The following is a 14,710-nucleotide window of genomic DNA, read 5'->3' as shown; positions in this document are numbered from 1 at the left end:
TTCATTCCAGTGGGATCTCCTTGCATCGTTCTGTGTACCACTCTCATTCACTCGTTAATGTCATCTAGGTATTCCTTGTGAAAAAACAAGGAGAGGTCAGAACTCTAGATAAAGGCTAGGGACAATAGGTACTTACTGAAGTAGTCCTCTTTCCCCATAGGTGTCCCCACAGAAGAAAAGAACTATCAAATAACTACCTCACTATGGGTGGAGTGAAAAGTAGTTTTTTTCCCCCCCCACAAAGATGTTAAGATTTAAATTTGTGTATTTAGTGTCTAGATATCCGGGTGAAAAGAGATAATATGTATCTCGGCTCTCCGAGCTCTGGTCAAGTGTAGGTAGTCTCTTGGTCTATCCAAGGCCGTGGTCAAGTGTCTTGATGTTTTTGGTCTTTTGGCCTCGAGATGAAAACCTTGTCTTTGCTTCTGGGACCTTGAAGTGAAAAAATTCTCTAAGTTAGATCTGTTAGGCTGTGTAATAGTCTCCCAGGAGAGACAGTGCTTGAGACATGATTAAACCACTCTAGGAAAAATCCTGCATTGGTTGGAGGGGAAGGACCCAATGATTCTCTTCCATATCTGTAACTGTATGAACTTTTTTTTTTCATAGGCTAGTCTGTTGTGCTCATTCTTGGTATGTGAGTATTTCACATTTTATGAATTTGCCCTCACAGCAATCCTATGAGGTAGGGAAGGATTATCCGCATTTTACAGATGGGATGCTGAGGCACACACAGTTAGTGATTTACCCACAGTCTCACACTGTTTGTTAGGAATACAGGAACAGACCCCCCCACATCACCTGAGTCCCAGTCCAGTGCTTTAACCTGAAGACAATGTCCCTCCTCTCGGTGAATGCTTAAAATTACTTGCTGGGAAATTTCCTGCAGACTCCTAATTTAAGTATCTATTTTTAATTTTCTCCTGAATATATCATTATTATCTGTCAAAAGGCTTTTAAATGGCCTGAGAGAACAGGTGGTAGGATACTGGCATCTAGAGACTACAGTGTGGTCACATTAGCGATGTATAGGAAGATCAGTACTATCAAAGACACAATAGTCCAGTCCACTTCAGTTCCACATAAAAGGACAAGACTGGTTTCTAGCCAGCTGGCTAGCAGGCACATGTGTTCCTCCATGTACCTCATTTTTTAAAATAGCCTCAGCCTTGTGTTTCTATGACCCGAATGTACTTGCAGCCACAATGCTTTTTAATGAAAGGCGGTAAATATCACTACACTTCATTTAGTTCTACAAAAGGAATGCTGGGTTTTTGATCCCGAAGGCACTGAATCCCCCTGGGAATTGGTGATTTTTATAATGCCAGCCTGAATTTGGCACAGCAAATGTCCAAATTAGCTTACTGACCTCTCCTTCTCTTCCCCTCACCCAACATAAAAAGCCCCTCCTTAATGGAGTATAGTGGTGAAAGTTTGGTTCCTAAGCAACAAGGAGGCAGCATTGTGTTCATTTCAGGTTGAATGAATAGATTCAGTGTTCTGAGAAGCTGAGGAATTTTGGACACAGAGCCCAATGAATTGTGAAAGGCTTTTTTGGGAAGAGGGAGGTGGTTAGAATACTGTTGCCACGGCTGCTTCAGAGCCCTTGTGTCATTTGGGGAGAATTGTGTAAGAACTAGTCATTTTCCTGGGACCTTCGAAGTGTTATGATGCTTGCTTCTAAAGTTGGCCCTGGATAATCTTTAATCACATTCGACCACCTTTTTTTATAACCCCCTTCTCTTGTAGAAATCCATACTGCCAAATTCTGCTCTTATGTGTATGTAAATGTAGGTTCAAAATAACCTCACGTGAGTGTAACCATGAACAGTTTGGCCCATGGTCTTATCACTACTTCTGCTTAGCAATCCTCTCAAATCAGCAGTATTTCCTGTTGTGATGAATAACTCTTGCTTTCAGTATAGCCACTCATACCTGATGCATCTGAGGCGCTCTATCAGCAAAGATAATGAACTGGTGTTGCTTCTGAGCCTGCGTCTCTTCTGGTGCTTGGATATTACTACTATTCTGTAGTGCTAATCACACTGTTGGAGTACACCTCTACCCCGATATAATGCTGTCCTCGGGAGCCAAAAAATCTTACCGCGTTATAGGTGAAACCGCATTATATCTAACTTGCTTCAATCCGCTGGAGTGCGCAGTCCTCCCTCCCCCCCCCCCCCCCCCCCCCGAGCACTGCTTTACTGCATTCTATCCGAATTTGTGTTATATCGGGTCACGTTACATCAGAGTAGAGGTGTACCTTGTCAAAAGACTGATAGACGAGCAATTTCACTTCTCCATTTGACTATTTCCCCCTTTTTCATGGTGGTCTCATTGACCTCTTGGACAGCATTGAGGTCTACCAAACAATTTATATGGGATCTTGTTTACATTTATGTCCCTTTAAGGGAATTCTAATATCGAATTCTGAGTTGTGAATGAATAAAAAGGCTCCCTAATAAAAGGAAGACACTCTAGCTGTGCACAATTGGCTAAGTGTATTGTATGTTTAGGGGTGGTGGGAACCTTCCTCTGAAGCACTGAGTATTCTCCACTGTCGGTGGTCAAGTACCAGTCTTGATGAATCAATGATCTTTTGATCCAGTTTGGTCAATCCTTAAGACCTGATCCTCCCTCCCACCCCCAGAGGTGTTGAGCACCCCAACTGTCACTGAAGTTACTGGGAGCTGAGAATGCTCAGTGCTCGTAGAAAGCAAGCTTTAATTCCTAGATAACATTGTCTTTGCAAGAATAGAAAGCATCCTGTAAGGGGGTTTGATGGCTTTCGTGATGTAAGTAGTTCTGCTCATCTGTAGGTTATAGTGGATCACATACTGAATTAGTCAACAATGTGATGCGGTTGCAAAAAAGGCCAATGTCATTTGGAGGTGTGTTAGCAGGAGTGTTGAATGTAATTGTCCCGCTCTTCTTGGCCTCAGCTGGAATACCTGTTCACTTCTGGATATCACACTTTAAGAAATACGTGAACAGATTGGAGAGAGTCCAGAGAAGAACAACAAAAATGATAAAAACTTTAGAAAATCTGACCTATGAGGAAAGGTTAAAAATACTGGGCATCTTTAGTCTTGAAAAAAAGTGACTGAGAAGGGGACCTGATAAGTCTTCAAATATGTTAAGGGCTGTTATAAAGAGGACAGTGATCAATTGTTCTCCATGTCCACTGAAGGCAAGACAAGAATAATGGGCTTGGTCAGCAGCAAGGGAGATTTAGATTAGGAAAAAATTTCTAATTATAAAGGTAGTTAAGTTATGGAATACACTTCCCATGGAGGTTGTGGAATCCCTATGATTGGAGGTTTGTAAGAACAGATTGGACAAACACCTGTCAGGGGTGACCGTCTAGGTTTACTTGATCCTGCTTCAGCACAGGGGGTTGGACTTGATGACTTCTTGAGATCCCTTCTAGTCCTACATTTCTGAGTCTCAGGGCAAGCATTGCTTTATGTTTAATATTTTACATTCCGTTCTTCCTTTTAATCTTTATATACATTTGTGTAGCCAATGACTCTAGTGCATGACCTATCTTGCTAACATTGTTATATTTTCCTCCCTCAGGAGTTCTCAGAACTGGAGAAGAGAGATCCCCAGGAGCTAGTTGGTACGTTCACATAATGCTATATATTTAAAAATATACATCCAAACCATCTCTTTGTGCTTCTCTCTCCACTAATGAAGATCATCTTGGATCCCTTCTGTTCATGCAGTTTTTAATTGGCTTATCCTCTGTGCTCATTTTCATCTCAATGGAATATTTTCAGTGACTTCATCTACCGGGCTAATGTTTGTTTGGCTTGAACTTCGGAAGGGAGACAGCCATTCCCAAAATGTGTGCAAATATTTTTATATGCATCTAAAATATAGGGGAAATAAAAAAAAAAAGGTCTTTTTGTTTTTTTTGTTTTTTTTAACTCATCTGGAAAATAAAAAACAGTAATGATTTTGTCCAGGCAGCCTCTTTCAGAACCCTCATTATTGGGGAAGGGGAGAGACTTAAGGAAATTGTTGATGAGACCTTTTTCAGTAACACTACTACTAGTTTTATTTTTCTATTTAAAGCATGGATGTATTGTAACATATGGGTTCCGTTTGTTGCCATTGTGCTAACGCAGGATTCCCTAGGCCTGTAGTGTAAGTCAACATTGCAAAACTGGCATGGAAACTTACCAACCTAAATTCAAAATCTATTCTCCTATCTTTGTCATGAGCAGCAGGATGGTGGGGCAGAATCTGATCTCTTACTTGCCTATGAAACAGTTACCCTGGACAAATAGATCTTTTGCAGAATTCTAACTATCCGTACCTGCTTAAAGGACCACTTTTGTACCTGCAATTCCTACTTATACGTTCACTGTGGCTAACAATAGTGAGTTTGCTTATGATGATGATAGTTAGTAAAATGGTAAATTGAAGAATTGGAGGTGGTGGAGGGAGTGCTTTACTGTGAATGTTACACTGTTAGGTCAGTGTGCATCTGAGCTATCAGTCCTCATCTTCAAAGGAAACCTGCACAACACTTTCAAAAGATGTGCCTGGGAGCTTAAATACGTAACTTTGCTAGACACTAAAAATGATGGACTGAACAGAAACACCGAATTTATGGCTTATTACAAAATCTGTAAACCACTAAGGCCTGGTCTACACTAGGCGTTTATGTCGAATTTAGCGCCGTTACATCGAATTAACCCTGCACCCGTCCACACCACGAAGCTATTTAGTTCGACATAGAGGTCTCTTAAATTCGACTTCTGTACTCCTCCCCAACGAGGGGAGTAGCGCTAAATTCGACATGGCCATGTCGAATTAGGCTAGGTGTGGATGGAAATCGACGCTAATAGCTCCGGGAGCTATCCCACAGTGCACCACTCTGTTGACGCTCTGGACAGCAGTCCGAGCTCGGATGCTCTGACCAGCCACACAGGAAAAGGCCCGGGAAAATTTGAATTCCTTTTCCTGTCTGGGCAGTTTGAATCTCATTTCTGTTTGGACATCGTGGCGAGCTCAGCAGCACTGGCAACGATGCAGAGCTCTCCAGCAGAGATGGCCGTGCAATCCCAGAATAGAAAGAGGGCCCCAGCATGGACTGATCGGGAAGTCTTGGATCTCATCGCTGTGTGGGGCGATGAGTCCGTGCTTTCCGAGCTGCGCTCCAAAAGACGGAACGCAAAGATCTATGAGAAGATCTCTAAAGCCATGGCAGAGAGAGGATACAGCCGGGATGCAACGCAGTGCCGCGTGAAAATCAAGGAGCTGAGACAAGGCTACCAGAAGACCAAAGAGGCAAACGGACGATCCGGATCCCAGCCCCACACATCCCGTTTCTACGAGGCACTGCATTCCATCCTAGGTGCGGCCGCCACCACTACCCCACCACTGACCGTGGACTCTGAGGATGGGATATTGTCCACGGCCGCTTCCTCGGACATGGTAGCGGACGGGGAAGATGAGGAAGGAGATGAGGAGGACGAGGCAGTCGACAGCACTTACCAAGCTGATTTCCCCGACAGCCAGGAGCTCTTCATCACCCTTACAGAGATCCCCTACCAACCCTCCCCAGCATTTAACCCGGACACAGATTCAGGGGAAGGATCAAGCGGTAAGTGCTTTAAACAGCTAAACATTTATTTTTAACAAAACTGGAATATTAAGAATAAGAACAATGTGTGCTGCATGATTTCTTTACCCTGGGCGCTTAAGTATTCAGTTCCAACTATTTAAAAAAAATCTTAACAGTGTCCAGTTGTGCATGATTCTGCTGCCCAAGCTACTCCACTCTTTAGTCCCTGCCACTGCAGCTATATGAAAATCCGGTCTATATGTCCGGGGATAGAGCAATAATTCTCCACGGACATCTCGACGAAGCTCTGCTGCAGGTAATGGGAAAGCCTGTTCATCAGGTTCCTGGGGAGAGCGGCCTTACTGGGTCCTCCGAAGTAGGAGACGTTCCCGCGCCAGGAGACAAGCAAGTACTCCGGGATCATAGCCTTGCACAGCATGGCGGCATAGGGCCCTGGTCTTTGCAGGCTTTCCCGAAGCATCCTTTCCTTCTCGCTGTCCGAGATCCTCATGATAGTTATGTCGCTCATGATGACCTGCTTTGAATTAGGTAGGGGACTGTTAGTATTGGGACTGCTTGCAAGTTCCTTTACAGAACTGTAACCGCTGGTTTACAGCCACGCGGTGGAGGCGGGAGAGGGGCAGCATACAGGGATCTTTCCCTGGGACATCCGCGAGGGGGTGGGACAGGGCCAGAGTTTATGCTTGGCCGATTGCTGGCAGCAGAGACTGGCATTGCTTTCAATGTGAAAGGAGGCCAGTGGTACTACTAAAGTTTTAAGCAGCCACAAGTCTACGGCTTACCATGTTTGCCTGCTACAGAGATTACGGTGTCCTGCCACGCTTCCCAGATCGGCAGTGCAAAACCCCAGGCACTGAAGGCGAGGTCTGAAAATTCGACCTTGTCCTGAGTGCGCATGTGATAGGTGCGGTGCATGGTCTTGTTCACAGAGAAAGACTATGTTCTTTGTTCACAACTACATTTATGTTTCGGAGGAATTCACTACCTTTTTCTCATTCCCACAGCCACATCTGCGACTGTCTCCCAACCCAGCCTGGCATCACACTCCCAGAGGCTAGCGCACATTAGGCGGAGGAAGAAGAAGACGCGAGAGGACATGTTCTCAGAACTAATGGGCTGCTCCCGAGCCCAGGCAGCACAGCAGAACCATTGGAGGGAGAATTTGTCCCAAATGCACCGGACACACATGGAACGTGAGGAGAGGTGGCGGCAGGAAGACCAGCAGGCGACTCAAACGCTGCTTGGACTTCTGAGGGAGCAAACGGACACGCTCCGGCGCCTTGTTGATGTTCTGCAGGAACGGAGGCAGGAGGACAGAGCCCCACTGCAGTCTATCAGTAACCGCACTCCCCCGCCACCAAGTCCCATACCCCCCTCGCCCAAAGTCCAAAGAAGGAGGGGCGGCAGAGTCCGTGAAAACTCTCACTCCACCCCTGCAGACTGCTCAAGCACCAGAAGGCTGTCATTCCCCAAAATTTGAAAAGTCCTTTCCTGCCCGCCTCACCCAAGCCCCCGTCCAAGTTTCACCCCCCAGTTTCATGTGTGGTTGTTAATAAAAAATACGTTTCTGTTCATTACTGTTTCAGTCATGTTCTTTTGAGGGAGAGTCTGTCTGAAGGGGGGGAAGGGGCTTGGTAATTGGACAGGACAGTCACCTTTAGCAGGGTACAGAGGCGGGGGCAGGTCCAGCAGCAGGGCACATACACAGTGCAGTGACTAGTTACCCTGGTCAGTCTGGGAGGTGGTTTTCATGTTCTGTGCGTGGGGAGGGAAGGGGGGGTTGCACTGTGACTTTGTTGCGGGGGAGGGCAGTTACAAATCTTATGCAGCGGTCCTTGTCCTGGATCACAGAGCCACGCAGCAGGGGATCTGTAACCCTCCTCCCCCTGCCATAAAGTCACATAGCGTCCACATACACGCAGTCCCGCTCAGGAGGGCTGGCAGGCTCCATTGAAACAACCAGTCCGCCACTGCGAATCCTGTCATTCCTGTAGTTTAGAAGGATCATTTGCATCAGTACACTACACCCGCTCCCCACCACAGTCTGCGTCCCAGGTTTCAAACATTCCCGCGAAAACAGTAATACAGACAACGGTGTTCATTAACAAAATAAAACTGATTTTATTTTTTTGGGAGGGGGTCTGTAACTGGAGAGGATAGTCAACATTAACTGGGTAAAGAAACGGTTGCAGGTTCAGCTTCTCTGTACAGAAATTTAAAAGTCACTGGTTACCCTGCTCACTGTGGAACCTAGCTTTCAAAGCCTCCCGGATGCACAGCGCGTCCCGCTGGGCTCTTCTAATCGCCCGGCTGTCTGGCTGTGCGTAATCAGATGCCAGGCTATTTGCCTCAACCTCCCACCCCGCCATAAAGGTCTCCCCCTTGCTCTCACAGAGATTGTGGAGCACACAGCAAGCTGCTATAACAATGGGGATATTGGTTTCGCTGAGATCACAGCGAGTCAGTAAGCTTCTCCATCTCCCCTTGAGACGGCCAAAAGCACACTCCACCACCATTCTGCACTTGCTCAGCCGGTAGTTGAACAGTTCTTTTTCAGGGTCCAGGGCGCCAGTGTAGGGCTTCATGAGCCAGGGCATTAGCGGGTAGGCTGGGTCCCCAAGGATCACTGTAGGCATCTCCACATCCCCAAGAGTTATTTTGTGGTCCGGGAAGTAAATACCTTCCTGCAGCCGTCTAAACAGACCAGAGTTCCTGAAGACGCGAGCGTCATGAACCTTGCCCAGCCATCCGACGTTGATGTTTGTAAAACGTCCCCGATGGTCCACCAGTGCTTGCAGCACCATTGAAAAGTAGCCCTTTCTGTTAATGTACTGGCTGGCCTGGTGGTCCGGTCCCAGGATAGGGATGTGAGTTCCATCTATAGCCCCACCGCAGTTTGGGAATCCCATCGCGGCGAAGCCATCTATGATGGCCTGCGCGTTTCCCAGGGTCACTACCTTTGAGAGCAGTACCTCAACGATTGCGTTGGCCACTTGCATCACAACAACCCCCACGGTAGATTTGCCCACGCCAAAGTGGTTCGCAACTGACCGGTAGCTGTCTGGCGTTGCAAGCTTCCAGAGGGCTATGGCCACTCGCTTCTGGACAGTCAGGGCTGCTCGCATCCGGGTGTCATTGCGCTTCAGGGCAGAGGACAGCAACTCACAAAGTTCCATGAAAGTCCCCTTCCGCATGCGAAAGTTTCGCAGCCACTGGGATTCATCCCAGACCTGCAGCACTATGCGGTCCCACCAGTCCGTGATTGTTTCCCGGGCCCAGAATCGCCGTTCCACAACATCCACATGACCCATTGCCACCGTGATGTCCTCGGCGCTGGGTCCCGTGCTTTCTGACAGGTCTGTGCTACTCAGACTTCAGGCCCTCACCGCGGTGCCGTAGCCTACTCGCCTGATTTATCTGCATCTGCCTCTGGGAAAGGTGGATGATAAGCTGCGAGGCGTTGACAACGGCCACAACTGCAGCGATGGTCGCAGCGGGCTCCATGCTCGCAGTGCTGTGGCGTCCGCGCTGTCACTGACCAGAATAGTGCGCGAACTGATTTCCCGCCGGCGCTTTCAGGGAGGGAGGGCGGGAGTGACGGTTGGATGATGACAGTTACCCAAAACCACCCTCGACACATTTTTTTCCCCAGAAGGCATTGGGGGCTCGACCCAGAATTCCAATGGGCAGCGGGGACTGCAGGAACTGTGGGATAGCTGCCCACAGTGCACCGCTTCCAATGTCGACGCTTGCCCCGTTAGTGTGGACTCACAAAGTCGAATTACTGTCCTTAGTGTGGACACACACGTTCGACTTTGCAATATCGATTCCACATATTCGATTTAAGTAAAATCGAACTACTCTCGTAGTGTAGACATACCCTAACACTCCCCTCCCCAGTTGCTCGTCTCCCTTCCCTGCCTTCCTTTCCTCCCTATGACTGGAGGGGTATTAATGAGCCATTTTACCTTGAATGGTCCCTTGAAATGTGTTAACTGCTTATGCTAAACAATCTGTTCCACCTTATATATAGCTATGACACTCTGAGGCTATGGCCTTTTCTACACTACCAAGTTTTTTGTCGACAAAAGTAATGTCGACACCCAAAAGTCGACATAATAAATATCAGAATTTCATGTTCACACTCGTTCCCTCTGTTGGCAGAGCGCATCCACAGTGGGTGCACTATCATTGAGAGTGTGAACAGTGCACTGTGGGTACCTATCCTACAGTCCAGCTCGACACCTTCTGTTGCTAAGTGTTGTGGGAAGGCGGAGCAGATCGTGGCGTATCTTGGGACCGGGCTCAATGTCCCATGATGCATTGCTTTCTGTCCCAGCACTCCATGGGCTTCCAGCTTTCTTTCATGGCATTTTTGCAATGGCCCTCCTTTGCTGTGCTCCATGGCATCTTTGTGAGAAGGATGGATCCTGCACTGCTCTCCTATTCTCTGTTAACTGTCATGAAGACATTGTGGATGGTAGTGCAGTTAATCGTGAAGTTCCTAACTGAAGAAGACTCACAGGCACCTGACATGCTGCATGATATGGATAGGAGCAATTTTAGATTGCTTTTGGCATTCACAGATCATCTGCATAAAATAGATTGTCACTTTTGGGGTTAAGAAACAAGTACTGAATGGTGGGATCATATCGTCATGCAGGTGTGGGATGAAGAGCAGTAGCTACAGAACTTTTGGATGTGGAAAGCCACCTTCCTAAAACTGTGTGCGGAACTCGCCCCAGCACTGCAGCGCAAGGACACCAGAATGAGAGCTGCCCTAGCGGTAGAGACGGATGTGGCAATCGCTGCGTGGAAGCTGGTGACTCCAGACTGCTACTGGTCGGTCACAAATCAATTTGGAGTGGGGAAGTCTACCATTGGGGCTGTGTTAATGCAAGTGTGCAAGGCAATAAATCACATTCTACTACGAAGGACTATCACTCTGGGAAATGTGCATGAAATAGTGGACGGCTTTGTAGAATTTTTTTTTTTTTTTTTAATGGAGATATCCTAGAACTGGAAGGGACCTTGAAAGGTCATCAAGTCCAGCCCCCTGCCTTCACTGGCAGGACCAGGTACTGATTTTTCCCCAGATCCCTAAGTGGCCCCCTCAAGGATTGAACTCAGAACCCTGGGTTTAGCAGGCCAATGCTCAAACCACTGAGCTATCCCCCCCCTAACTGTGGAGGGGCGATAGATGGCACACACATTCCAATTTTGGCACCAGGCCACCTTGCGATGGAGTACATCAATAGGAAGGGGTACTTCTCCATGGTGTTGCAAGCACTTGTGGATCACTGTTGGCATTTCACTGACATCCGTGCGGGGTGGTCCGGAAAGGTGCATGACACACGCACCTTCAGGAATACCGGCCTGTACAGAAAGCTACAAGCGGGGACTTTCTTTCCAGACCACAAGATTACAGTGGGAGGTGTTGAAATGCCCATAGTGATCTTGGGGAAACTTGACATACCCCTTACAGCTGTGGCTCATGAAACCTCTCACAGGACACCCGGACAGCAGTAAGGAGCTGTTCAACAGGCTGAGTAGGTGTTGGATGATAGTTGAATGTGCCTTTGGCAGATTAAAGGTGTGCTGGCGATGCCTTTATGGCAGGTTAGACCTTAATGAGTATAATATTCCCATGGTCATAGCTGCATGCTGTATGTTGCATAATCTCTGTGAAGCTAAATTGAAAGGTTTGCTCAGGGATGGAGTGCTGAGGCAGACCTCTTGGCTGCTGATTTTGAGCAGCCAGATACTAGGGCAATCAGAGGAGACCAGAGGGGGGCAATTTGAATCAGGGACGCTTTGAGGCAACACTTTGAAAATGAGAACCAGTAATGTATATCTCTGTGATTGGTGCTTCAATGTTACATTACATGTAGTTTTCCTAGGAAGCAATGGTGACATTTGGGGCCTTGTGTTCCAGTAAGCAAATGATTAAAATGCCTGTGCATGTATTGGTAGTGCCTGCAATCTCAATTGGTAGAAAACAGAGAGATGCTTTATCATTCGAAAACTTTGCTTTTATTGCACAAGAAACAGCACCCACAAAGATGCTTGGTGGGAAAAGAGGAACCAGGGAAAGGCAGACTTTCACAGCTACGTATAGGTCCAGCTATCATTGTGAAAGTTGTCCGAGGGGGTGGAATGAATGGGAAAACAAGAAGTTCTGGAAAGTGGAAAGGAATATGTGGGCGGAGTTTGGGGTGTGGGGAAGGGCATGGAAAAAAGTTCTGAACGTGCTGCAGGGGAGGGTAAGCACGGAGCTGCTCAGTTGCGGCAATATTAAGGACTTCAGCATCTGCCTTTGCTCCTCCATTACTTTAATCATCTGCTCAGTTGCATCCTTAACAAACTTCTGATTCTTTCTTCTGGCCTGCTGTTCGGCTTCCCAGCACTCCTTGCGTTCCCTTTTCTCTGCATTGGAGCAGTGCAGGACCTCCCGGAACATGTCGTCTTTGCTGCATCTTAGGCACTTTCTGATCTGGTGGAGTTGCTTGGCCGGGGTGTGTGGGGTGTTCCTGAAGGCCACCTCTGTCGAAGCACACGGGACAATGCACAGAAGCAGGATTGTTAGCCATGCACAGTATTCAAACATTTCAGTTAAATACACCTTTTACAACATTGCCATCACTTTCTCACTGACCCTCGCCAGGCACCGCATCTCCACGAACACCCAAAGCATAGTGAGTGGCAGAGGGGGTCACTCCACGTGAGGGGAAAAGAGCATACACTTTTTGCAAGGGTCATGGCGCAGCATACTAGGGAAAAAATTCTAAAATTCCCACACTTTTCAACAGGCGGGGGTAATTCTAGCAGACATCTCACTGCTAAGGGTAAGCAGGGAAACGAGGGTAAATCTACTCCATGCTTGTGGCTTCCGCCTTGCTCCCTTTGCTGCTCACCTATGTGCCACTTTAGTCCCTGCACAAGTGATTGCTGAATGGCGCAGGAAAGTTTCCTACAATGGGGGAAAGGAACAAAGTTGTTCTGCCATGAAACCTTCGACAGAGGATTGCCAAGTACCTCCAGGAAAGTTTTTCTGGAGATCTCTCTGAAGGATTCCCGTGAGATCTCGGCGTGCATCAACACCCTCTTCCGCCGTACCGATTAGCTACCCAGGGAAATGTGCATCTCGCAGAAACACAGCCAGCCTTCCGCATTTCTCTACCGTGAGCCCACCTCCGCACTACACAAACCACAGCCACTTACCAGGCATCTCCTCTCCTGCTTCTTGCTCACCAGAGGGCAACTGCTGAGACTGGCTAAACATCTCTGGAGTGGAGAACCGTTCCTGGCTGCCTGCCCCAATGGGAACTGTACATAGTCCTCTAACTCCACCTCTTCATCAATAACTTCGTCCTCCAGGTTAGTGCCTCTTTCCGCCGCCTCCGTGCCTTCCGAAGTATCCACAGGGTTCTTGGCGGTGGAGGTGGGGTCGCCACCAAGGATAGAGTCCAGCTCCTTATAAAACTGGCAGGTCTTAGGTGAAGTACTGGAGCGGCGGTTTGCATCCCTTGTCTTATGGTACGCCTGCCTCAGATCCTTCGTCTTCACGCCGCACTGCAGCGTGTCCCAATCATAGCCCTTTTCGCACAAGCCTCGAGAAATGTGCCTGTAGGTATCCCAATTCCTACGGCTCAAGTGCAGCTGGGACTGCACAGCCTCCTCTCCCCATATGCTGATCAGATCCAACAGCTCAGCAGCTGTCCAAGCAGGAGGGCTTTTGGTGCAATAACCCTCCATGGTCACCTGAGAAGATGCGATGAGACCTCTCCACGCCAAGCCAGCAGGAAATGAAATTTCAAAAATTCCCAGGGCTTCTAAGGGGGAGGGGCGGATGGTTGCTTACCGGGCTGCAGGGCAATGGAGTTCGAACTGCTGACCGGAGCAGTCACGATGGGCATTGTGGGACACCTCCTGGAGGCCAATTAAAGCAATGAAATCAAGCATGGTGTCTACACTGGCACTTCGTCGACACAAATTTAGAGGAAAAAGACATGTCTCTCGTCGGGGTGGTTGTATTTTGTACACATTCACTGTTTGGTCGACAAAACTTGGTAGTGTAGACAAGGCCTATGTCTACGCTAGCACTTGTCAGTCAAGGGTGTGAAAAAACGGACATAAATTTCATGGACAGAAGCTCCGGGATAGACTCTCCCACTGACATAGCTACCGGTGCTCGTTGGGGTGGTTTAATTAGGCCAGTGGGAGAGGTTTCTCCCGTCGGCATAGAGTGGCTACACAGGAGACCTTACAGCTGTGCCACTGTAAGATCTGTAGGGTAGACATAGCCTGAGTAAGTCCATGTCTACACGTACAGCGCTGCAGCGGTACGACTGTGCTGCTGCAGCACATGTGATGAAGACACTATGCCAACAGGAGAGAGCTCTCCCATTGGCATAAAAAACCCATCCCCGCAAGCAGCATAAACTGTGTCAGCAGGAGAGAGTCTCCCACTGACATAGCGCTGTCCACACCGGCGCTTATGTAGGTGTAACTTGCGTCGTTCAGGGAGACAGTTATTCGCACCCCTGAATGACAGAAGTTTTGCCCACATAAGCCGTAGTGTAGACATAGCCTAAGCATTAAAGTACTCTGACACCCCTTCATCCAAAGACTGCTTTGGCCCTAATACTCATGTCGAGAGAGTAACCTCTGTCAAGGCTGACACCCTTGTCCTATTTGAGCCCATAGTTTGGATGACACTCTGTGAAAAGCCTGGGTTTGAAACCTGGGTATGTAGCACCCAACATAGTCCTTGGTGCCTCAACTTGTTCATGGTTAAGGTGGGTTGGAGACCTGTTAAGAGCTGAGACATGAGATCTGCATTAACTTCCTTTCCCAACAGAAGCATGCAAAGGGCAAGCTGCCTACAGCTAAACCGTGGTGCTGGGTTACCTAGGGTCAATGTGTGCCATGCAGGATTCTGTGTAACTATCTTCAATCAGACTGAACCTTTTGTCAGCCTGATAAAGAAGTACTACGATAGTCTCTGCAGTGGAAGAGAGTGTTTTAGTATTGCAGCAAAGTGCCCCTTGAAGGTTTACAGTTGGAGCCTGGATCAAATATCCCAAATCCTTTCAGCTCAAAAGGAGCATC

At 47.9% G+C, this 14,710-nt stretch overlaps 1 protein-coding gene across 2 annotated transcripts in view; it reads left to right on the top strand.

Annotated features, from left to right (window-relative positions):
• Positions 1–14,710, top strand: part of SAP30BP (SAP30 binding protein) — a 63,287-nt gene that overhangs the window by 31,170 nt on the left and 17,407 nt on the right. For both annotated transcript variants that reach the window (XM_065415627.1, XM_065415625.1), the window contains exon 4: positions 3,580–3,622. In XM_065415627.1, coding sequence (XP_065271699.1) covers positions 3,580–3,622 — 43 coding nt within the window. The remainder of the gene's footprint in view (positions 1–3,579; positions 3,623–14,710) is intronic.

Source organism: Emys orbicularis, chromosome 13 (genome assembly GCF_028017835.1).
Source record: "Emys orbicularis isolate rEmyOrb1 chromosome 13, rEmyOrb1.hap1, whole genome shotgun sequence".
In the NCBI taxonomy this organism is placed as follows: domain Eukaryota; kingdom Metazoa; phylum Chordata; order Testudines; family Emydidae; genus Emys; species Emys orbicularis.
This window is presented reverse-complemented; position numbering and strand designations above follow the sequence as displayed.